Genomic DNA, 24,829 nt, shown 5'->3' with positions numbered 1-24,829 from the left:
AAAACTCCTCCAGAATTTTCTACTTACCATCTCTGGATACTCTTACTCCAATCAAGTTTTTACTCCTCTAATCCACCACTCCATAGATGCTGTTTTTGTCAAAGTCACCAGCAGCCTATACCCCGCTAATCCAAATATCTTTTTTTACTCTTTTTCCATTTCTAAACACTTTCCTCACTTGTCCTGATTTTCTTCATACCTCCTTGGATTATTACTATATTAGATATAGAGGTAGTGATAGAGATAGATATGTCTATATAAATCCCTTTCTGTATAGTTGTCTATCTCAATCTCTTTATATGTATATCAGTGTATCTATATAATCTCCCATGAAAAATACAGAACTTTTCCAGGACTCTAGAAGACTCTTGTGCCCCCTAGTCAGCACTCTCAAAGGTAACCACTAGCTTGTCTTCTATCATACATTAGTTTGCCTAATCTTGAACTTTGTATAAATGGACTCATACAATATGGGCTCTTTTGTGTCTGATTCTTTTGTCCAATATTATGTCTGTAGGATACCTATATTTTTGTTTCTAGCAATATTTTTCACTTCTCTTTGGTGTTCTTTGTATGAATATACCTGAATATTCATTCTAATGTTAACGTACATTTGGTCTAGGGCTATTATAAGTAAAGCTGCTATGAACATTCTTACACATATATTTTGTACGACATAAGCATTCATTTCTTTTGTGTATATACCTGAGAATGGAATTGCTGTGTTATAGGGGTAGTTGCAGGTGTTGTTTCCATAGATAACACCAAACCATTTTTCCAAAGTGGTTTTAGTTTCTAGTTACCTGATGACTTATTGATGTCAAACCTCTTTTCTTATAGTTCGTATATTCTCTTTGTCAAGTGCCTTTTTCCTATTTTTAATTGGGTTGTTAGATATATGTATCACAACTATCTTCTTCTATTCTGTGACTTGGTTTTTTACTCATGGGTTTTTTTTAGCATAAGTTATTAATTAGAAGAAATCCAATCATTAATGTCTTCTTTTATGGTTAGTGTTGTTTATGTTCTATTTTAGAAATCTTTGCTTATCCCAAGATATTATCCCAAGGTGATATTTCTATGTGTTTTCTTCTAAAAGCTTTATCATTTTGACTTTTACATTTTGATCTTTTATCTGTCTTCAAGTAATGTTTGTGTTTGAAGCAGGCATCAAAGTACTTTTTCCATATGGATATTGAATTGGCTCAATATTGTAGTACAAATGACCATCATTTCTCCAATGAATCACATTAGCACTTTTGTTGTAAATCTTAATGATACCATATGTATGAGTCTGTTTCTGACCTCTCTGTTTTGTTCATTGTTCTATTTGTTTCTCCTTCCACCAATGCTAGACTATCTAAATTATTGTAGCTTTATAGTAAGTTTTGGCTTAATTTGCATTTTGGCATGTATTTTAAATTTATCTACCCAATGTATAATTTTGGAATGCCCCAAATATTTTAGTCCTTTTCCTTCTTCTGTATTTGAACTCATTCAGTCACTCTCCTGACTTTAAATACTACATATTTGCCAGTGACTTTGAATTTTATATCTCTTGTCCAGAGATAACTTTTTTCCTCTAGATTAGTATATCCAGCTGTCTACTTAACATTTTGAACTTGACATTTGACCAAGTTAAAGTCCTGATCTCTGTTGCCTCTTCCCTCATAATTTTACCACTTATATCTTCCCTTTTTAAAATGCAGGCCACCCTAGCCTTTTGGTTGCTTGGGCTAAAAACCTTGGAGTCATCTTTGATTCTCTTCTTTGGTATTCCATGTATGATCCATGAGAAAATCCCATGAGCTCTATTTTCAGATATACCCAGAATCTAACTGGTTCTCCTCATCTTCATTGCTGTCACTCTGGGATGAGCCCTCATCTCTCCTAGATTACTTTAGCAATAGCCACTTAAATGGTTACCCTATTTCCATCATTGCACATCCTTTCTGTTCTCAATATAGTAGCTAGAGACATCCTTTTAAAACTTAAGTCATATCTTCCTGCTTTCTGTTTACACTTTTTTACTGGATTCTCATTTCACTCATTGTAAAAGCGAGGCTTTACGGTGGCCTATGTAATGTGTTATGATATACCACTCATTATAACCTGTGAACTGTCTTGACGTGCTTCCCTTGCCTCTCTCTACTCCAGCAGTCTGGTCTCCTTGATGTTTCTTGAAAAGGCCAAACATGGCTATTCTTTCTTCCTAGAGTACCTCTACATTCATTAGGCACATGTCATATCCTTTAAGTTGTTTTATCATATATCATCATCTCATTTCACCATATTATTAAAATTGTAACCTGCCACCCATCCCTAGCATGTTCAATCACATTTACCCAGGTGTATTTTTTCTATAAACATAACACCTTTTGATATATTTATATCTATATCTATATTATACATATATATTATATTTTATATATATATATATGTTAATAATTTGTTACCTTCATTGTTTATTATTCCTTTCCACTGGTAGGATGCAAACACCATGAAGGCATGGATTTTTGCCTGTTTTGTTTGTTTTGCCTGTTTTGTTTTGTCTGTTTTGTTTACCAGTATATCATAGACACCTGGAACCAGTACTTGGCAAATAATAGACACTTGGCAAATATTTATCAAATGAATTGATTCTAATATAGGCTTCTCTATACTACACTATTGGGTTGGAATGTTGTTCCTTGATGCTAACTTCTTTAGAAGCTACCTAAAGGAGATAGACATACCCCTTTGAGTAAAATTTGTTTCTCAATATGCTTTTCTCTAGGTGACAAGGGTGACACCTGCTTCAACTGTATTGGAACTGGTGTTTCAGGGCCTCCAGGTCAGCCTGGTCTACCAGGTCTTCCAGGTCCTCCAGGTAAAACATCCTGCCTCAGGGCAACCTTTTAAAAATATTTCTTGGCTAAATATTAGTGAGCTCAGTTTTATAATGATGCCAGTTTCTCATATTCATAAATAATTAAATATGAAATGCCTCTATCTGCTACAAAATAGATTATGCTCTTGTTTCTAATACCTGAAGCTACCAATATTTTCTCTTAAAGTCTTTTGACAATACTATTCCAAGAAAAATATCTTCCCTGTTTTCCATATGGTGAGGAAAATAACTTATACAGAGTGAAAATTCTTTCTTCCAAAAAGCTGGGGAAAGAGCTCATAATGTCTGGCCCCTGAGTGTAGTTTCCAGTGACAGAGCTTCTAGTCTTTGGGGATGTATCACATGTCATTAAGGGACAGGGCTTCTACTGTAGTTTGGCAACCAACTGCCCATATTTCTCTTTCTATACATAACTCCTCCTTCCCTGTTTCCAATCAAAATTATATTTGATATCCATCAGACCCACAGCTCTCTCTCAACTGCCTCTGGGATATCCCAATATTATATTCTCTTGAAATCACACTTTATGTTTGTGTCAGGGATGTCTCTTACCTTTCTGTCTAGTATGTCTGCCAAAGAAACCAATTCATTTAGCACTTGGAAATACATTTTTGGATGGTCTTATAGCTGCCACTGGAAGTTAATAATCTAGCTTTGTACCTCCAGTCTAGTGGTTTTCAAACTTGGGAGTACATTAGAGTTACCTGGAAGACTAGTTAAAAACCCATATTGGTGGTGCCACCCCCAAAGTTTCTGATTCAGTAGACCTGGGGTGGGGGCCCAAGAATTAGCATTTCTAACCTTCTAACCAGTACCCAGGTAATGCTGATACAGCTGATGGAGGGACCCATTTTGAAAACCACTTCTTTAGTAATATTTCCTCTAGTCTTTGAGCACCAAATATTTCTCATAAACCAAATTTTATGAAGTGGTGAACTAAAGAAAGGACTCGTAGGGATTTGGGAAATTTGTTTAGGTCAGAACGAAGAAAGATTTTCAAACTGTGTCCTTATCTTTCTCCACTTGGCAATAGGGTGGGTATAGGAACCTTAACACCTCTGTGCCTGGCAATTGGTAGCTGTGAGCTCTGAGAGGCTTTGTAGTTGGAAACATTTAAGGATACACTATCGTATAGATTCACCTAAAAGAAAGGATGATTGCTCATTTTGAGAGTATAAAACAGGAAAATAAAAATGTGACTTGTTATATGTGATTGAGAATGGGATTCTTATTTGAAAACTTGACTTCCTGACGTGATGATTTTTATATGAGCTTTGTCAGGGGCTCAGGGTCAAAGTTCACATTATTGTGTGTGTGTGTGTGTGTGTGTGTGTGTGTGTGTGTGTGTGTGTATGTGCATGTATTAGGATCTCTTGGTTTCCCTGGACAGAAGGGAGAAAAAGGACATGCTGGTCTAACCGGTCCCAAAGGATTAACAGTAAGTTTTGAGTATATTATAGAACACACACACACACACACACACACACACACAAAACCTAGAAGAAATCCATTTACACTTTGGTTTTCTCTTGTGGATATATATAATAAAAAAATTTAGTTCTTCTGTTAATTTGTGTTCTTTTTGATTCCTTGACTCTCCCTGACTCACATGCCTCACTTTGTTCTTAGCTTTGTACACTAAATGTCATTGGGTGGGTGGATAGGATAAACTGGAGAGAAAAATATGTTGGAAAAAAAAGAAACTGATTTTTTTCTTTTCTTCTTTTTCCCTTCTTTCTTTTTCTTTCCTCAGGGCATACCAGGAGCTCCAGGTCCTCCAGGCTTTCCTGGATCTAAAGGTGAACCTGGTGATATCCTCACTTTGCCAGGAATGAAGGGTGACAAAGGAGAATTGGGTTCCCCAGGAGCCCCTGGGCTTCCTGGTTTACCTGGTACCCCTGGACAGGATGGATTGCCAGGGCTTCCTGGCCCCAAAGGAGAACCTGTGAGTTGGTTTGATATTCTTGGTTTTGTGATGTCAAATTGTTACTTAGGGATATTTCCTAGGATGAGTCTGGTACTATAATGAATGCCCAATTAGTACTTAAAAGAATGTAACTGTAGGTAGTAATGATACATTGTTATTGACTATGTTGGGTTTCTGTACCTCCTTTTTCTCTCAGTTGTTTTATCTTCTTAACCTGTTACTATTTGAGTAATATTGGTTGGGAATAGGTGGGCAGGAAGTTAAGATGCTTATGGGTCAGTGTGAGGTTCCCCTTCTCTTATACTACATATCTTTGTCTGGGTTTATTTGGACCTGAGAACAGAAGTCTAATTTGGTTCTATATATAGTAAGCTTAGAGGTTAGTGTGAGTAGATGGCCATGTGTTAGCTACAAACTTCTTGACTTACTGCTAGTGTGTAAGCTTTATGAAGGCAGAGATTTTTGCCTATTTTTGTTCTTTGCTGTATCATCAGCCCCTGACCCATAATAGAAACTAAAAAATATTTGTTGAAGGAATTAATAAATGGAATGATCACACATCCCATCCTATAATAACATACACTAATACAGCTTTTAAGAAAAAATATTTATAGGTGTATCATTTCTTTAGTTATATTCAGTAATACCAATATACCAACTTATATCTATATGTTTCTGCGTTAAATTTTTCCGTTTTCAGGGTGGAATTGCTTTTAAGGGTGAAAGAGGTCCCCCTGGGAATCCAGGCCTTCCAGGTCTCCCAGGGAATAGGGGGCCTATGGGCCCTGTGGGTTTTGGCCCTCCAGGCCCTGTAGGTGAAAAAGGCATACAAGGTGTGGCAGGAAATCCAGGACAGCCAGGAATACCAGGTGAGTTTACTATAATTGTTTTGTTTTTAATTTGGCGCTTGAAAGTAGAAATGTATTATCTTCTGGCAATTCTTGGCTTCTTTTCATGAGAGATATGTTTCCCTGGCCATTTATATTTGGGCTTTTCAGAGCTCCTTAGCAAGGGAGCATAGTGTATGTGTTTTCTCTAAAGGGGGGGAGGTTCCCTCTTTAAATTTCTTCTGATTGTCTTCATTGTTTTTGTTGTTTGTTATTTTTAAGTACATGGTACATAAAGTTTAACAACTATAATGGAAACACACATGTACCTACCACACATGTCAAAAAACGGAAGATTGCCATCATCCTAGAAATCCCCATCTTCCTCTCTCTGTCCTTTTCTGATCATGATCCCCTTCCATTTCTCCAGAGGTAACCACTGTCCTGACTTTTGCATAATTTCCTTCCATTTGCCCCCTAGTTTTATCACCTAAATATGGATCCCTAAACAAAGTACTTTAATTATGCTTCTTTTTGAACTTCATAATAATGGAATCATAGGGTAAGTATTCTTAATGTTAACTTTGTGTATAGTTATAGTACATTCATTTTCATTGCTGTATAGTATCCCATTGTGTGTGTATGTGTGCACGCGTGCATGTGTGTGTGACATTTGATTTATCCATTCTGTTGTTGATGGACAATTGGGTCATTTATAGTTCAGGTGTATTACGAATAATGCTTCTGTGTACATCATCGTATATATATATCCTGGTGTATATGTGCACATACTTTTCTGAGGAAACATCAGCAAACTACAGCACAGAATTCAAATCTGGCCTGCTACTTATTGTCATAAATGAAACTTGTTTGAACACATCTGCACTTATTTACTATTGTCTATGGTTGCCTTTGCACTCCTACACATAGTCTCAACATTTTGTAGACCTGAGTACTTGCTACTGAGACCTTATGGCCCACAAAGCCTGAAGTATTTACTGTCTGGTCCTTCTCAGAAAAACTTTGCCAATCTCCAGACTGAGTATATATTTAAGATGCGCATTCTCAAAGCATAGAATAAATGCATCTTCAGCTTTACTAGATAATGTTCAAAGCAATTGTACCAGTTTCATCAGCAGTATTGGAGATTTCTTGTTGTTCTTCACCCTCATAAACATTTTGTACTGTCAGACTTTTTACATCCTTGTCAGTTTGCTGAGTGTGATGTAACTCATGACAGTTTTATTATATTCCCCTGATTACATTAAAGTTTAGCACCTTTTCATATGTTTGTTGACTGTTTCGATTTCCATTCTGAAATTCCCATTCAAGTGGTTTTTTGGACCATTTTTCTATGGGATTGTTTCTTTTTCTTATTGATTTAGGATTTTTAAAATATATATATATTCTGTGTATTGTTTGTTATCTATTCTGCAAAATTTTCACTCACTACAGCTTGCCATTTTCATTCTCTATATGGTGTCTTTAATCAACAGAAATTAATTTGAATGTAGTCACATGTATTAATCTTTTCTCTCGTAGTTAGTGCTTTTTTATATCAGGTTTTAGAGATCCACTTTTGTCCTGAGCCTATTTCAGGTTCTTATTTCAATTAATGAGAAGTAGGTGTATCTGGACTTTGCATATATGAAACCTTAAGGTGCCATTAGTTAACCAAAAAAAATATTTCTTGTTTACTGCAGTTTGAGTTTTGTTAGGCTCTTTTGACCTACATTTAAAAATATTTTTACAGATGGCCTCTTCAATCCTGGAAGCTCTTAAAACTGTCATCTACTTTTTCTTTTTGAAAGTTTATCCTTCTGTTTGGTATATTTCTTGGATAAATAATACGGGGGTATTTTTCTTGTGGGTTCTTGTTCGTGTGCATTTTCAAAAGATTATAGATACTTTCTTGTTTTGCTTTTAATTAAAAAGACATCTGTAGTCAAGTGAACACTTCTCACTCACTGTTTATTCCCTCTTGTTTGTAGGTCCTAAAGGTGATCCAGGTCAGACCATAACCCAGCCAGGGAAGCCTGGCCTGCCTGGTAACCCAGGCAGAGATGGTGAAGTAGGTCTTCCAGGTATGTGAGGAATTTTTTTTGGCCATGTCTTTAACACTTACTGACTTCTCTCTCTGAAAGTATCCCTTTCAAAAAAAAAAAAAAAAAAAAAAAAAAAACCTGCGTATCTCCATAGGTGATCCTGGACTTCCCGGACAGCCAGGCTTGCCAGGAATACCCGGTAGTAAAGGAGAACCAGGTATCCCTGGAATTGGGCTTCCCGGACCGCCTGGTCCCAAAGGTATGTAGGACTGGGCAGCAGGCAGGCTAGTTTAACTAGTTAGTATGACATTATTCTTTGATATAGTTCCCTCAACAAATAAAATATGGTAACTGTGCCTCTTTTCTCGGTACCGTAAATAATGTAAGTGAAAAGTCACAACATGTATACACTATAAATTTACTGTCTTTATCTGAAGCAGTCCAGACAAGAAAATATCTAAATTCTAGTTATGCAAAAATGATGTATAAGCTTTTAAAATTACAGAATTATTGTCTTTTGTGTTCACCATTATATTTTCAGGGCTTAGAAAAGTTCCTGGCACAGAGTAAGCACTCAATAGATACTTGTTGAATGAATGGATTGTATTAAGCAGAAAACATATTTATTACACATATGTATCCAAGTAATGTTTTATCCTAAATCATATTCTCTTGATTTATAGGGCTGTTGCTTCAGTTCTGCTTTTTTTCTCACAGAATTTATTTTCATGAATGGCAAGCATGCACATTGGTCTGAGAACAGTAGTTAAAATGGCCTTACTCATACTAAATGACTTCAAAAGAGTAAAATTTGACTTTATGTGTATGTTTGTGAATAATATTTACAGTTGTTTTTAGCTCACTTCCAGAATTATATGGTAGACCTTTTATCATACTATATCCAGATATAAGCAGAATAAAAATTTTCTGCATGTTTGTGTGGGAGTCATTCCTAATGTTTAGTTCTATCTCATTAGTAATAACTCTCATTTTCCTTTAGAAGAGTATAACTTCCACACACATTAACTCTATATGAAAATGACAGGACCATACATGATTGAGAGGGAATATCAGGTATTTGTAAGGGTTGATCCTGAGTAGTCAGCTAGAATATCAGTGTACTTTTCACATCTCACTGTAGTCACTAAGCATGGTTGGACAGGGTAAAAATGTGGGTTTGGGAGTTTGGGTATCTTTCTTAATGTGTCTTCTCTTTGGAGATTAAAAATGACTAATCACTGCACAGGTTTCCCTGGAAATCCAGGACCTCCAGGAGCACCTGGGACACCTGGAAGAATTGGTCTAGAAGGTCCTCCTGGGCCACCAGGCTTTCCCGGACCTAAGGTCTGAGATATTTTACTTTATTCTTTCCCCTTTTCCTATTTCTCCTATTCCCTTAGCTCTCTGCTTTGATGTAGACATTATTATCTCAAGTCTTCATTCTATAAATAAAGTTCGCTTATTATATTTTCACTTAAAAATATTTAACCTGGGGCGCCTGGGTGGCTCAGTCAGTTAAACATCCAACTCTTGATCTCAGCTCAGGTCTTGATCTCAGATCATGAGTTCAAGCCCCATGTATAACCCCAAACAGTCTTTCATTGTCGAGAGGTCATATTTGAAGCAAACAAAGTTTCTGGAACTGTTTTAGAGTCAAAGTTTATCTGATGAGATGAGATTAGATGAGAAAATACAATCATCAGCTCCCCCATACTTCTCTGTAGTATCAGCATACCATTTAACCTCTGTCCGTGCCTGTGTGATGATTGGTAGATAGCATGTCAAGAACTTCCCATACTGTTTTCCAGTCCCAATTCCATCCTACGTATATAATGCAAGCCACTGTTATTAGCTTAGTAATAACAGTAATATAATAATAATAATAATAATAGTAAATACTATGTTTGAGTTACTTTCCATTCTTTTTATTATATCTTAGCTAATCTTAAATTTTCCTTAATAACCTTCAGCAAACAGTTGTGTATAATTATCCTGTTTCTGTATTTTCTCTGTATTTAATTAATTTAAACTTTTTTGTGTTTTCATCATTGCTATTTCTTCCATGGGAAGAACAATTGACCATGACCCCAGCTCTCATGAGAAACCACTTCTGTATTGTCTAATTGTTCTTATTTTATTATGAACCTTTCAAATGAACACAAAAGTAAAAAGAATAATGTAATGAAGTTTCATATATCCATTACTCAGATTCCAAATGATTAAGATTTCATCATATTTACTTCATCTATTCCTTTTTTCTTTGCCAAAGTATCTTAACTCAGGTCTCAAAATCATATTATTTCACCTATAAGTACTTCAGTGTTAATCTCTAAGTAAATGGACATTTCATACAAGAAAAAAATTGTCATTATCACATTTAATCAAATTTAAAATAATTATCTAATACTCAGTCTGTAATCATATTTCCTCACTTGGGTTCTTTAATCTCATATTCTCTCAGTTATCTCTTTCTTGTGCTGAAACCAAATCCTTTAATTTGTTTCTCATCCTTCCAGATGTTCTCTCCAGTATGCCAATTATTTTTCATTTAGTTATCCTATTCCTTCCCCCATAGGGGAAAAAAGGTATTACCTTGTAATTTCTGCTTTAAATTCTCCATGATAAACAATAAACACCAAGAAAATCATGGGAGGTTTTGTTGTGTTTTCTCATGTGTATGCTTAAGGGAGAACCAGGACTTGGGCTGCCTGGGCCACCTGGACCCCCAGGACTCCCAGGTTTCAAAGGAACACTTGGTCCCAAAGGGGATCGTGGTTTCCCAGGACCTCCAGGTCTTCCAGGACGCGCTGGCTTGGATGGGCTCCCTGGACCAAAAGGTATAGAAATTACTGATACTTCTCAATTTGCTTTTATAAAAATTGAATATAACTTTTATAAAAATTGAAACTGTTGAGAAAGTTTATGGGTGATAGGTCCAATTAACTGAAAGCCTATGCTCCTACTCTGTCACTTTTTTTTTTATCTTCCATTGATATTTTTTTATATTTTATTTCATTGAATAGATGACTCAATCTCATATATATATATATATATATATATATATAGAGAGAGAGAGAGAGAGAGAGAGAGAGAGAAGCACTGAAAAGTCTTCCTTTTACCCCCTTCCATCTTCTGTTTTCTCCATCCCATATGTAGCCAATTTTTGAGTTATTTATCCTTCTAGTATTCCTTCCTACAAATATAAGCCAATAAGAATATATATTTGTATTTCCTAACTTTCTGAAAAGATACAATACTACCTTTTGACTCTTCGCACATTATTTTACTTAATTTTATATCCTAGAGATCACCTTATGTCAGTACATCAAAATCTTGATTTTTAAAAAATAGCTACCTAGTACTAAATTGCTTGGGTTTACCATAGCTTATTCTACTAGCTGCTAGTTGCTGTGTTGGGTTTTTGACAATCTTTTCTTATTAGAAATGATATCACACTGAATTGTCTTGCATGCCTGTTATTTCATATGTGTACAGGTATAATAGTTAGAATAATGAAAATAGATTTTTTCTGAATTAAAGGCTAAATGCTTCTCTAGATATTGTCAGATTCCTCTGTTTGCACCATACAGTCCCCAGCAATGAATCAGTGTACTTGTTTCTCTATAGCCTTGCTAAGTGTGTATGTTGACGAACTCTTTAATTTTTGCCAATCTGATAGAAGTAGGTATCAGTATAGTTTTTTAAATATTTTATTGTGAAAATTTTCAAATGCACAGAAAATTAAAAACTGTGCCGTGAACATTTCTATATCTACCATCAAGATTCCACAATTAACATTTTACCTCTGCCAACGTTTTTTTTTTACATTTCATATAAACAGCAAAGTAGAAAGAATTTTCAGTGACTACTGTATACCTATTATTGATATTCTATTATTATCAACATTTTACTATACATGATTTGTCACATATGAGTTCATACCTTTCTGTAAAAAATTGACTTATTTTGATACATTTCACAGTAAATTGTAACAGCAGTACACTTCTCCCTAAATACATTAGCATGCATATTATAACTATAATTCTCTGCTTTTTTTTTTCCTTTTGACATAAAATTCACATTAAGCGAGATGCACATATCTTACAGAGACATTTGCTTGATTTTGACAAATGCGGCACTGGTGTAACTAAACCCCTATCAAGATATAATCCCAGAAATTTCCCTTTTGCCCCCTTTCTCAGTCCCTATAGCGACATCCACAGTGGCAACTGTACAGTTATGATTTTTCCTTGTAAATTCATTCTACCTGTTCTAAAACTCCACATGGAATCACACAGTGGGTACATTCTTTGTAAGACTTCTTTCATCCAGGATGTTTTTGAGGTCCATTAATGTTGTTGTGTTTATTAAGAGTTTTTATTTTTTTATTATTATTTCATTGTATAGATATAGCAACATTTGTTTATCCATTCTCTGTTGATGGACACCTGAACGATGTTGAGTTTTTGGCTATTATGAGTGAAGCTGTTAAGAACATTCTTTTATAAATCTTTTTGTGGACATGTGCTTTCATTTTGCTTGGTGAAATACTTAAGAGTAGAATTGTTGAGTCATAAAGTAGGTATATGCTAGTTATATGAGAAGCTACGAGACCTTTTCCCAAACTGGTTATACCATTTTAAACTCACACCAGTATGGTATGAAAGTTTCAGTTGTTCCACATTCCCTCCAACACTTGGTGTTAATCAGTCTTTTCATTTTTGAGTTTTGGTAGGTGTGTTGTTAACATGTTTTGGTCTTAGTTTTAATTTCCCTGATGACTAATGATGTTGAGCTCTTTTACATGTACTGGTGGATTATTTACACATTTGAATATTTTTCCCATTTTAAAATATGGGTTTGTTTCTGTTTTAATTGTTAAGTTGGAAGTGATCTTTATATATTCTGCATACTAGTATTTTGTGAAATACATGTTTATGAGTATTTTATCCCTATCTTGTTCACCTTTTCATTTTTTATCAGTGTATTTTAATGAATAAAAGTTTTAGTTATTGATGTTTCATTTATCTGTTCTTTATATAATTATTTTCTGTTATGTATAAAAAACCTTTCCCAAAGTTCTAAAGATATTCTGTTTTATTTCATAAATTTTATAATTTTAGCATTTATGTTTAAAGCTATCATCCATCGCAAATAATTTTATTAAACATTATTTGTTCAAAATAGTTCCCTCCCCATTGAATTACTTTGGCATATGTGTCAAAGATCAGATGGTTATATATGTATAGGTCTGTTTTGTGCTATCAATTCTACTTCTCTATTTTACTGTCCTTAAGGCAGTACCAACTGTTTCTATTACTGTAGCTTTATAATAAGACTTGATGTCAGGTAATGTAAGTCCTCCAAGTTTGTTCTTTTTAAAAAAAATTCTTTGAATATCCTATACCCTATATATATCCTATATCTATATCTATATCTATATATCCTATATATAGGATATATCCTATATCCCTTTATTCTCAGGGTTGTTTAGATTTGTATTTCCATTATTATGAATAAAATTGAACTTTTTCTATGCTTAAGGGACATATTTTTCTTGTGAACTGCTCATGTCCTTTGCTCATTTCTCCATTGGTTTCTTCTACCTCCTTAATTCTGATTCCCCTAATTATAAATAGGAATAGAATTAGCTTAGCAGGTTTGGCAATTGTTTTTTCCTTACTTCTTTGTAAGGAATGGGACTCTCCCGGTCAATATTTTGACCCCCAGAGAGGAATTTGAAAAGCTCTGTACTACTAAAGCATGTAGGATGGATTCCCATTAAAGCAATATGACATCATAGCCCAATTTAGCCAGCCTAGAGTCTGCCAGTAAAAGCCCCAAACTACCCCAATACAAATTCTTAGATAAGCTCTTTTAAAAATACTTATCTGTCTTCAAGTAAACAGTTCTGGCCCACTGTAAACTGTAACACTCAAAAGTTACACATTGTGTTTTCCACCAATGATCTACCCCAGCTTAGACATGTGACCCCCAAAATTGCATATAGAGACATTCCACATGATAAGCTATGTGGCAAACGGTCTCCATATGGAAATTGCTCACTCATGATACTTTATTAAAATGTCCTTGAGGGGCGCCTGGGTTCCTCAGTGGGTTAAGCCTCTGCCTCCGGCTCAGGTCATGATCTCAGGGTCCTGGGATCAAGCCCCGCATTGGGCTCTCTGCTCAGCAGGGAGCCTGCTTCCCCCTCTCTCTCTGCCTGCTTCTCTGCCTACTTGTGACCTCTCTCTCTGTTAAATAAATAAATAAAATCTTTTAAAAAATATAAAATAAAATGTCCTTGAGATGGGTTAGGAAGAAATGGGTTGAAGCCTATTTTATTTTGTAAAATATTTTATTTATTTATTTGCCAGAGAGAGGGAGTGAGAGAGAGAGACAGAGAGAGTACAGTACAAGCAGGGAGAGCCACAGGCAGAAGGAGAAGCAGGCTCCCTGCTGAACAAGGAGTCTGATGAGGGACTTGATCCCAGACCCTGGGGATCACAACCTGAGCCAAAGGCAGACACCTAACCAACTGAGCTACCAGGTGTCACTGAAGCCTATTTTAAGTATCAGTGTCTTAATAGGCATTTATTTTCCTAATCTTTGAAAGGAAGTATAGGATCCCCATATCCTAGTAAGAATCATTCTCAAATATTAAAGCCCCAGTACAGTTCCTAAGGTGGTAGAAGGAAAAGAACTTGGGATATCCTGGCATGTAATTCCTTCATTCCTCAAACATTATGTTCTTATTCTGTACCAGGTACGGTTTGAGTCACTAGGAACACAGAGGCATAGAGTCTGTTCTCTATGATAGTGGTTATTTCACCTGGAACTCTTATGAAAATGTATCACTAACATTTTTGGGTCACTACACCACAGTCAGAACTCAGTAAACAACTCACAATAAAAGTTCACCTACCAGACACACTTATACCAGTGGCTGGGCATTAGAACATAGTAATCTTTCCTAATAGGAGAGATTGATAGAGCACTTTCAAAGCAAAATAGTGACCAATAATAAATTAATTAGGCCAATACCCATCAGAAAAGAATGATATAAGGATGAAGATGTGCTTAAGACTCAATGTTAGAATCACATTAAACAAAAAAGAAAAAAGGTGACCAGAAACATTCAGTTTGCCTCACACTTTTGTTCAGGGCCTCATCTAAGGTACCTTGGGAGGTTTCATATAGGAGGTGACATTTGAGCTGTATCTTTGTAGAAGGATGTTCCAGGAATCAGGAATAACATGCAAAAGTACTGTGACACATAGAATGGAGCAGAAATGGAAATATTGAAAGAAATAAAAAGTATAATTTGCAAAAAATCTATTTTATCTAGAAATTAATAAAGTTGTACCTAGTGTATTTGTGGAAAAATTGAAACTTGATTATTAACAATTGAAAAAAGGTAAAATTAATTGGTTGATGAATCATATGTGTACATGGGAAGGCTGAATGATGTCAGCTCTTTCCAAACTTGCCTAAATACAGTGCATTTTCAATGAGAATTCAAGTAGTTTTTTGGAAGCACTTGACACAACTGATTCTGAAACTTAATATTTACCAAACATACACTAAAATATATTTCAGTATCTTTGTAATTACAGCATTGTGGTGCATGGTATTTTTTAAAAAGGAATTAAAATCATAAATATGAAAAGTAAAATTTTAGGGTGCCTGGGTGGCTCAGTCAGTTAAGCAACTGCCTTCAGCTCAGGTCATGATCTCAGGGTTCTGGGATCCAGCCCCTCATTGGGCTCCCTTCTCAGTGGAGAGCCTGCTTCTCCCTCTCCCTCTGTTGCTCACTCCTGCTTGTGTTTTCTCTCTCTCTGTCAAATAAATGAATGAAATCTTTTTTTTAAATGTCAAAATTAAAAAATATATATTACAAGAAAATGTGGAAGACAGAGAGATTTTTGTAGCACCTTAAGATTATACAGTTTTGGCAGGCTTCTTTAATAAAGAGAATACAAAAATTCCAAATAGAATTTGAGATACTGTAATGCCCAACATCAGGTAGTCTTCAGTTCAGCTAGATTTGTCATGCTCATTCAATGATCATGGGCCATACTTTGCATTGGCTTCATGTAGAAGGATACAAGGATAGGATAAATAAGGATAGGATGTACAGTGTTCTAGCAAGGCAGTGTTAGGAGTTTCTTTTTAACATAACTCCTCAATATTGACATTTATAGAACATTCCACCAAATAAGAGCAGAAAACACATTCTTTTAAAGCACACATGGAACATTCATCATGATAGACCATAATTTAGGCCCTAAAACAAACTTTGGCAAATTAAAAATATTAAAATCCTACAGTAGATTCTTTTACCATACTGGATTTAACAAGAAATTGGTAATCGAAAACTATCTGGGAAAATCCTGACATATTCAGAAAATAACCAAAATACTTTAAATAACCCATGAATCAAAAGGGAAATCACCAGGAAAACTAGAAAGTATTTTGAATTTAATAAAAATGAAAACAAAACATATCAAATTTGTAGAATGCAGATAAAGAAGTGATTAGAAGAAAATTCATATATGAAAAGCTTTTATTAGAAAAAAAGAACAATTACAATCAATTATCTAACTTTTCACCTTAAGAAATTAGACAAGGAAAGTAAAATTAAAAGACAATCAGAAGATAGAGGAAAATAACAATAAGAGCAGATATCGATGAAATTGAAAACTGAAAAACAATGGAAAAATTTTATGAGACCAAATGAAGTTCTTTGAAAAGATTGGTGAAATGGCTATACCTCTAGCCAGGCCAGCCAAGAAAAGGGAAGAGATCTATGTTACCATTATTAGTAATGAAAGGGGGGCCATCATTACAAATCCTACAGATGTTAAAAGAATAACAAGGGAGTATGCAAACAGCTGTATGCCTGTAAATTTGACAGCTTAGATGAAATGGATGAGTTTCTAAAAAGATAGAAACTACTGAAGCTCATGGAAGAAGAAATAGATAATCCAGTATTTATTAAAGAAATTTAGTATGTAGGGGCACCTGGGTGGCTCAGTGGGTTAAGCCTCTGCCTTCGGCTCAGGTCATGATCTCAGGGTCCTGGAATTGAGCCCCACATCCGGCTCCCTGCTCAGCAGGGAGCCTGCTTCCCTCTCTCTCTCTCTGCCTGCCTCTTTGCCTACTTGTGATCTCCCTGTCAAATAAATAAATAAAATCTTAAAAAAAAAGAAATTTAGTATATAGTTAAAATCCTACCAAAAAACAACAACAACAACAACAAAAACTACAGAGTCAGATGGCATCATTGGTAAATTCAAACAAACATTTAAAGAAGCCATAACAAGATTCCCACACAATCTCTCTCTGAAAGCAGAAGTGGATAGATTGTTTCCCAACAATTGTATGAGGCCAAAACAAAAAATAAGCAATGACATTATAACAAAAGAAAGTTATAGACCAGTAACTCTCAGGGACATATATAAATAAAGTCTCAAGAAAATATTAGCAAATCAAATCCAATAATATAGGAAAAAAGTTATATGCTATACCAAGCAAGGGTTATCCTCAGACTATAAGGCTGATTTGAAAATCAGTGTAATTTGCTTTATCAACTGTCTGAAGAAAAAAAAAAAACTATTAACATCTTAATAGATGCTGAGAATTATTTGTCAGAATTCAACATTTATTCTGAAAAAGTGCTCTCACAAAATTAGGAATAAAAGGGAACTTCCCTAGCATGATAAAGAACATTTACAAAAAACTTGATCCATTATATTTAGTGTTGAAAGACTGACTGCTGTTCCCTGAATATATGAAACAGTACAAAAATTTCTTTTCTTACCATTGCTTTTCATTATCATACTGTAAGTCGTATTAAACAATGAAATGCTGTAAAGCAAGAAGTAGAAATAATATGATGACAGATGGTATCTGCACTTGTGGTGAACATAGCATAACATATAGAGAAATTGAATCACTGTGTTGTATACCTGAAACTAATATAACATTGTGTGTCAACTATGTTCAAATAAAAAAAAGCTTATCAGAAAATACCTCCCCCCCAAAAAAAAAAAAGAAATGAAAGGCATACAGATTGGAGAGGAAGAAATAAAACTGTCTGCATAGGTGACTTGATTTTCTACATAGAAAATCGAAAACCTGCAAAAGAACAACTAGAACAAAGAATTGAATTTAGTAGGGTCATAGGATACAAGGCAAAAATACAAGAATAAATTGTATTTCTATATGATAGCAGTGAACAACTAGAAATGAAAATTAGACAGAAACAGTATTATTTGAAATAGCATCAAATAACATGAAGTACTTAGGTATAGTTCTAACAAAATATGTGCAGGATCTGTATGTGGAAAACTATAAAACCCTTATGCAGAAATCAAACATCCAAACAAATGGGAAGATATTTTGTGATCATAAGTTGGAAGGTTCAGTATTGTTAAGATAACTGTTTTCTCTAGGTTTATTCATAGATTGAACATGTTCCCTAGCAAAACTCTGCAGTATTTTCTTATTCAAAAGTTTATTTAGAAAGGGAAAGGACCTAGAATAGCAAAAATAATCTGAGAAAGTGTACAGTGTTGGAGGATTCATAGTACTTAATTTCCAAATGTAATGTAAAGCCACAGTGATAAAAATAGTGTGGTATATATGGAGTGATAGATACATATAGATCAGTGGAACATAACAGGGAGCCCAAGAATAAACCTATACAATTTGACTTTTGACCAAGTTGCAAAGACAATTTCAACAAAAGAATGAGTCTTTTCACCAAATGGTACTAAAACAGTTGATCATCCGTGTGTAAAATAAAACAGAAGACAAGCCCCAAACCAAGCTTCACACCTTGTACAGAAATTAACATAGAATGGATCATAGACCTAAATGTATAACCTAAAATGATAAAATAAATAAGGTTTTGGAACAGAGGCTAGCAAACATGTTCTATAAAGGGCCCAATAGTAAATATTTTCGTTTTTATGGGCCAGCTATGGTTTCTGTCATATAATCTTTTTTTTTTCCTCTTCTTAATAACCTTTAATAATATAGAAACCATTCTTGGCTCACAGGCAGCTCAAAAACATGCCTGTAGTCCAGATTTAGCCTGTGGGTATTACTTTAATTATCCCTTGTTTTCGATGAAAGCATAGAAGAATCTTTGTGATAGTAGGTTGGGCAGAGTTGTTATATAAAACTCCATAGCAAAAATACATTTAAAAATTGATAAATTGGACTTCATTAACATGAAACTTACTTCCATATTATTTATCTGGCAAAAAGGACTTATAGTCAGAATACGTAAAGAATTCTCAAAATTTGGGGCACCTGGGTGGCTTAGTTATTTAAGTGTTTACCTTGGGCTCAGGTCATGATCTCAGGGTCCTGGGATAAAGCCCCTGCATCAGGTTCCCTGCTCAGTGGAGAGCCTGCTTCTCCCTCTCTTTCCCTCTCCCAATCTCTCACTCTCTCTCTCAAATAAATAAATAAAATCTTCAAAAAAACAAAAAAGAATTCTCAAAAGTCAATAAGAAGCTAACAACCAGATTTAAATTTGGAAATACAGGGAAAAGATCTGAACAGATACTTTACCAGAGAAGATACCTGAATAGCTAGTAAGTCCATGTAAAGATTCTCAATATAATCAGTCATTAGGAAATGTACGTCAAAGCTATGAGATGGCATGTCTTATCCTGTCAGAATAGGCTTCGAAAAAGAAGGAAAACGAGCAATACCAAGTGCTGCCAAAGATGCAGTGACCAGAACTCTCAGATATTACTCGTTAGTATTCAAATGGTAGAGCCACTTTGAAAAAGAGTTTGGGAGAAAATGTTTGCAAATGGCATATTTGATAAAAGGTTAGTATCCAAAATATATAAAGAACTTACACAACTCAACACCCAAAAAAATAAATGATCCAATTAAGAATTCGGCTGAAGACACAAATAGACACATTTTTCCAAAGAAGACATGTACATGGCCAACAAGCACATGAAAAAGTCCTCAACATCACTCATCATCAGGGAAGTACAGATCAAGACTACAATGACCTATATATCACCTTTACACCTGTTGGAATGGCAAAAATCAATAATACAGGAAACAACAGGTATTGGTAAGGATGTGGAGAAAGGGAACAACAGAGGTATTGATGGGAATGCAAACTGGTGTAGCCACTGTGGAAAACAGTATGGAGGTCCCTCAAAAGGTTAATAATAGAACTACCCTATGATCCAGCAATTGCAATATTAGGTATTTACCCAAAGAATACAAAAATAACTAATTCCAAGTAATACATGCACCCTGATGTTTATAGAAGCATTATCTACAATAGCCAAATTATGGAAACAGCCCAAGTGTCCATTGACTGATGAATAGATAAAGAAGGGGGGTATATATGCGATGGAATATTACTCAACGATCAAAAAGAATGAAATCTTGCCATTTGCAATGGCATAGATGGAGTTAGAGAGCATTATGCTAAGCAAAATATGTCTGTCAGGGAAAGACAACTACCACTCATATGTGGAATTTAAGAAATAAAACGAAGGAACATAGTGGGGATTAAAAAGAGAGGCAAATCAAGAAACAAATTCTTAGCTATAGAGAACAAACTGCTGGTTACCGGAGGGCAGGTGGATGAGGGGATGGGTGAAATAGGGGATTAGGTTTAAGGAGTGCTCAACCAAATGTTGTATGGAAGTGTTGAATTGCTGTATTCTCACCTGAAACTGATATTACACTGTATGTTAACCAACTGGAATTTAAATAAAGACTTTAAAACAAAAGAGAAACAGTTTGGTAATTTCTTAGAAACATACCCTTACCACATGACCCTAGTTACTTATCCAAGAAAAATATGAAACTTCACACAAAAACCTGTAGATCGATGTTCATAGCAGCTTTGTTCATAATCACCAAGAATTGGAAATAGTCCATTTGTCCTTCAGCTGGTGAATAGATGAACAAATTATGACATGTTTGTATAATGGAATACTGTTCATCAATAAAAAGTAACAAACTACTGATATGTGTTACAGCAACTTGGATGAATCTGAATGCATTATGTTAGGGGAAAGGAGACATACTCAAAAGGCTATGTACTGTATAATTGTATTTATATGCATTCTGGAAAAGGAAGAACTGTAGGATAAAACAGATCAAGCAGTTGACAAGGAATTAGGGTCTGGAAAGGGGTTGACTACAACCAGGTGCAAGAAGCCTTTTGGTTTGATTGAACTATAATTGTATCTTACATATCTTGATTTGGTGGTGATTATATGACTATATGCATTTGTCAAAACTCATCAAAGTACATTAGAAAAAGAATTTTTTATATGTAAACATTTTTTAAATAAGAGATAAAAGATCGAGGAACAGTGAAGTTTCTATGATCAAAAAGGCATTTTACTGATGGTAGGAGAGGCTTTAGCATGTTTATAGGACATGGGCCCAAGTTAGTAAATAGGAAGATGTTAAAGGTTATCTACTTTTTTTTTTGAAAATATATTTTAAACTGAGAGATACTGTCCAAGATGATTTGCAGGTATATGAAATGTGTGGTTTGTAATCTTATATACTCTTTTGTGAGTTTGATTTAAGTACTGAAATTGAGTGCTCAGCATAGACTTTATAGAAAGTCTATAACTTTCTATAACTTTTAATGCATTTCCTGAATCTGTTCTGGGTACTTATGCGTAACTTCTCTTGCTCAGTGATTAGATAGTTTTTCAAGATCCGTGCTTAATTTTATGTGCCTTTTCACATAAGTATTGTGGTTCCTAATGACTAGTGACTCAGCTATGTTTTTTAATATTTAAACTATATTTATTTCTTAAAGGTGATGTTGGGCCAAATGGACAACCTGGGCCAATGGGACCTCCTGGGCTTCCAGGAATAGGTGTTCAGGGACCACCAGGGCCACCAGGGATTCCTGGACCAGTAGGCCAACCTGGTAAGATTGGAGTGAATAAATGTGCATTTTTGTAGCATTCATTATATAGAAGTTGGCTAGTTCATTAGTACACTACAACCTATGTAACAGTTTTCCAGAAAACAGATTTGAGAGGTTGTATGTCTCCTTGTATAATTTTGAAAACTGAAAAAATACAGATCATGGTATAAGAGCTAACTTAATAAAAAAAGAGCTAACTTAATCTCAGATAGTTTCTCTCCCTGTTCATTTAAAATTGATCTATTAACAAATAATGCAATTTCACAATTGCAATATGTTGCCTCAGCATATGATCATTGAGCTAGTCACAGTCTTGGAATCACAAAGCTAAGAACTTCCAGTGCTGATTATTTCAGACCTGAGTAGCTGTACAGAATTAACAGACATCATTCTGAAACCTCTTAACATTTCTTGGCACATGAGAACTATACTTAAAAACATTATGTCAAAAGTATATTTTAGGCATTCTCATTTCTTTTTTTTTTTTTTACTAAAACAAGTAAGTTGAATTTTCTCCTCTTTCACCCTTAAGTCAGCAGTCACTTTGCAATTCATAAACACTCTAAACTTTTTTATACAGATACAAAACAAAAACAAGCAAACAAACAAGCAAAAGATATGCAAAACAAGTTTAGTCAGCTTGTGACCTAATAGAGAATCCTATGATTTTTCTACATTTGTCTGGGAACTTCATTGAGTTTTGTGGATTCTGAGCCATCTGGTGATGCTCACTAAGGGCCACTCTTGGGCCAGTGTGTTATTGCAAAGCAATATAATAATTCATAAAGTTAAAACAAATATGGAAAACTTAATCATTCCTTAATTTACCTGGATATGTCAGATGACTTAAACACACAGTTCAGATGTACATACATTGATTTTGAAACAGTAGAAATATATTTTCTGACCTTAAATAGCAATAAATATTTTGTTAGTTATTATGCTAAAAATCTGGAAACATCAGTTAACAATATAAAAAGCCTGGAAAGTAAATGTTATTTTTGCTTATGTTGTTCTTTAAAATTTTGTGTTATGGCCCATTGTTCTTTTTTTCTTTAAGGCTCCTAACATGTCACTACTGATTTAAAAATGAGAAAACTTATGTGTTGCTTTGAACCAAGTTGTTAAAAAGTAGCTGCATCAACACTCATGAAAAAACCATTCTGTTCAACTGGCATAGCAAAGGGATCTTGAGAAAAAACAATTTTTAGGTTTGGTCATTATACTCCTGGCCTGCTGTTCCACAGAGATGGCTAAAATGAATTTATCATTCCTGTTATGTTTTGTCATTTCTTTTATTTCCCAAAATTGCATGAGGTTTTGGAAGCATTTTGAATTCTTAAATTACAGCTAAGAAGGAATGAAAAGAAACTACTGTTAACACCAATCTGAACAAAATAAGGATACATTTATTTGTACTTTATGCTTTTTCAAATTTAGCTAATACTCTAAATATTTCATTCATCTAACATTCTCTGTCTTTTTAACTGATGGATATATAGGTATATAAATTTATAAAGTCTAGATAGGATGGACGGGGGAAAGTAACGGTGTTGAATTTAATCTTATTTCTTTCTTCTGTAAATATATATTTTGCCATAAAATTCACTATCTTAACTAATATGGCATGGAATTGGCATGAAAATGTATTGAATGCATGTTTATTAATATAGATAGATATGTTATCAAATCACAATTTTTTTACTACAGGATAGATCACATTTTATATTTAATACTAGCCACATATACTCACTTTGTATATAAATTTATTTATATCACCAAAGCAGAATATTAGCCTATTTCAAAAACATTGTGATTTCTGTTCATACATCTCAATGAAAGGGTGATCAGCAAGACTGTTACTAATACCTTGATACACCTGACTTGGACTGCATGGCTAAAATTCTAACCACCAATTTTTTTTTAATACGCTTGTTCAATATACTTGTTGTGTTTCATTTTGCAATAGAAAACTTAATGCAAAGTATCCTGTATTGTCATCTCTCCAGTATAAAATGTTTGCATTATGCTTTTCAAGCTTTTTTTGCTCCAGTTTTCTGCTGTAACTTAATCAAGCTTTACTATTTGTCATTCTCTTTTCCAAGGCAAGATACACAGTTTAATGCATGTTTACAAATTAAGGAACTGTTGAATATCAAGTCCTCATTTGACAGCAGGGAAATAAAAGAAAAAATGCCAAGGGATAAGAAGCAAAATGCTTTTCATTCCATGCTCTACTAATCCAGGCAGAAATGGAAATTGTTGATTCTTGCTATTTGATCTGGCTATTAGCTAGAAGATTGCTGCTTTAGTGAATCTCTAAGAGGTCAGTTAAATATACTCAATTCCATGTCCACAGATCATACCTTAACCTGAGCCAAATGTATTGTAATGCTTGCCCAGTCTCAGGAAAAAGTGCAATCAGTTCAACCTCATCCCCGCTAATGTGAAACAAAGAAACAAGGAATTAGTCGTGTCATTTCATAGAGGAAGTTTCCTAACCCATTTCATCTATGAAGTTTTCTAACTTTTTTCAGCTATCAACCCCTGGGGGTGGGGGGTGGGGGTAGGGGAGTGTGCGTGCACACGTGCTCACGTGCACGCGCAAAGTTCTCACAGATGTGTTTTTGGAATTTTCCCCTTTTTTCACGAACTGGTCCCATTTGGCTGCCAATAAATGTAGAGCATCTATACGCCCCTAATGTACTTACTTTCTCTATATAACCATATAATTCCTGTTATTATATAAGGAGATTCAGCAGAGATTTTGAATTTATATTGACTGTCTTCATTCTTGATCTTAACAGGATGCCTACTTCTGACAGTATTCATGGAAAAGATCTATGCTGTGAGAAGTACAGCATAATAGCTGTTACTCTACAAATAACAAAAATCTTTGCTAGTAATGCAGTTTGTTTAATCATACTCATCTGCTAATAATTATTGAGTTTTCTGTACCAAAGCTGTTATAGTATAAAATCAAATTTAGCTTTAAATTCTAACTTATCTTAAGGAGCTTAAGTTCCAAAAGGATTATTCAAAGCAATATAAGAATCAGGGACAAGAAGAGGAGTCAAGATGGCGGAGAAGTAGCAGGCTGAGACTACTTCAGGTAGTGGGATATCAGCTAGATAGCTTATCTAAATATTGCAAACACCTACAAATCCAATGGGAGATCGAAGAGAAGAAGAA

At 34.6% G+C, this 24,829-nt stretch overlaps 1 protein-coding gene across 1 annotated transcript in view; it reads left to right on the top strand.

Annotated features, from left to right (window-relative positions):
• LOC111161271 (collagen type IV alpha 5 chain) overlaps positions 1-24,829 on the top strand; it is a 246,161-nt gene that overhangs the window by 152,234 nt on the left and 69,098 nt on the right. The window contains exons 22-30 of the mRNA XM_022524848.1: positions 2,777-2,869; positions 4,258-4,328; positions 4,644-4,835; positions 5,518-5,686; positions 7,636-7,728; positions 7,844-7,948; positions 8,936-9,033; positions 10,376-10,526; positions 21,524-21,637. Coding sequence (XP_022380556.1) covers positions 2,777-2,869; positions 4,258-4,328; positions 4,644-4,835; positions 5,518-5,686; positions 7,636-7,728; positions 7,844-7,948; positions 8,936-9,033; positions 10,376-10,526; positions 21,524-21,637 — 1,086 coding nt within the window. The remainder of the gene's footprint in view (positions 1-2,776; positions 2,870-4,257; positions 4,329-4,643; positions 4,836-5,517; positions 5,687-7,635; positions 7,729-7,843; positions 7,949-8,935; positions 9,034-10,375; positions 10,527-21,523; positions 21,638-24,829) is intronic.

The sequence above is a fragment of the Enhydra lutris genome, unplaced genomic scaffold (assembly GCF_002288905.1).
Source record: "Enhydra lutris kenyoni isolate GAN:26980312 unplaced genomic scaffold, ASM228890v2 scaffoldscaffold83, whole genome shotgun sequence".
Classification (NCBI taxonomy): domain Eukaryota; kingdom Metazoa; phylum Chordata; class Mammalia; order Carnivora; family Mustelidae; genus Enhydra; species Enhydra lutris.
Note: the sequence above shows the minus strand (reverse complement) of the source record. Positions and strands in the feature narration are given on the sequence as shown.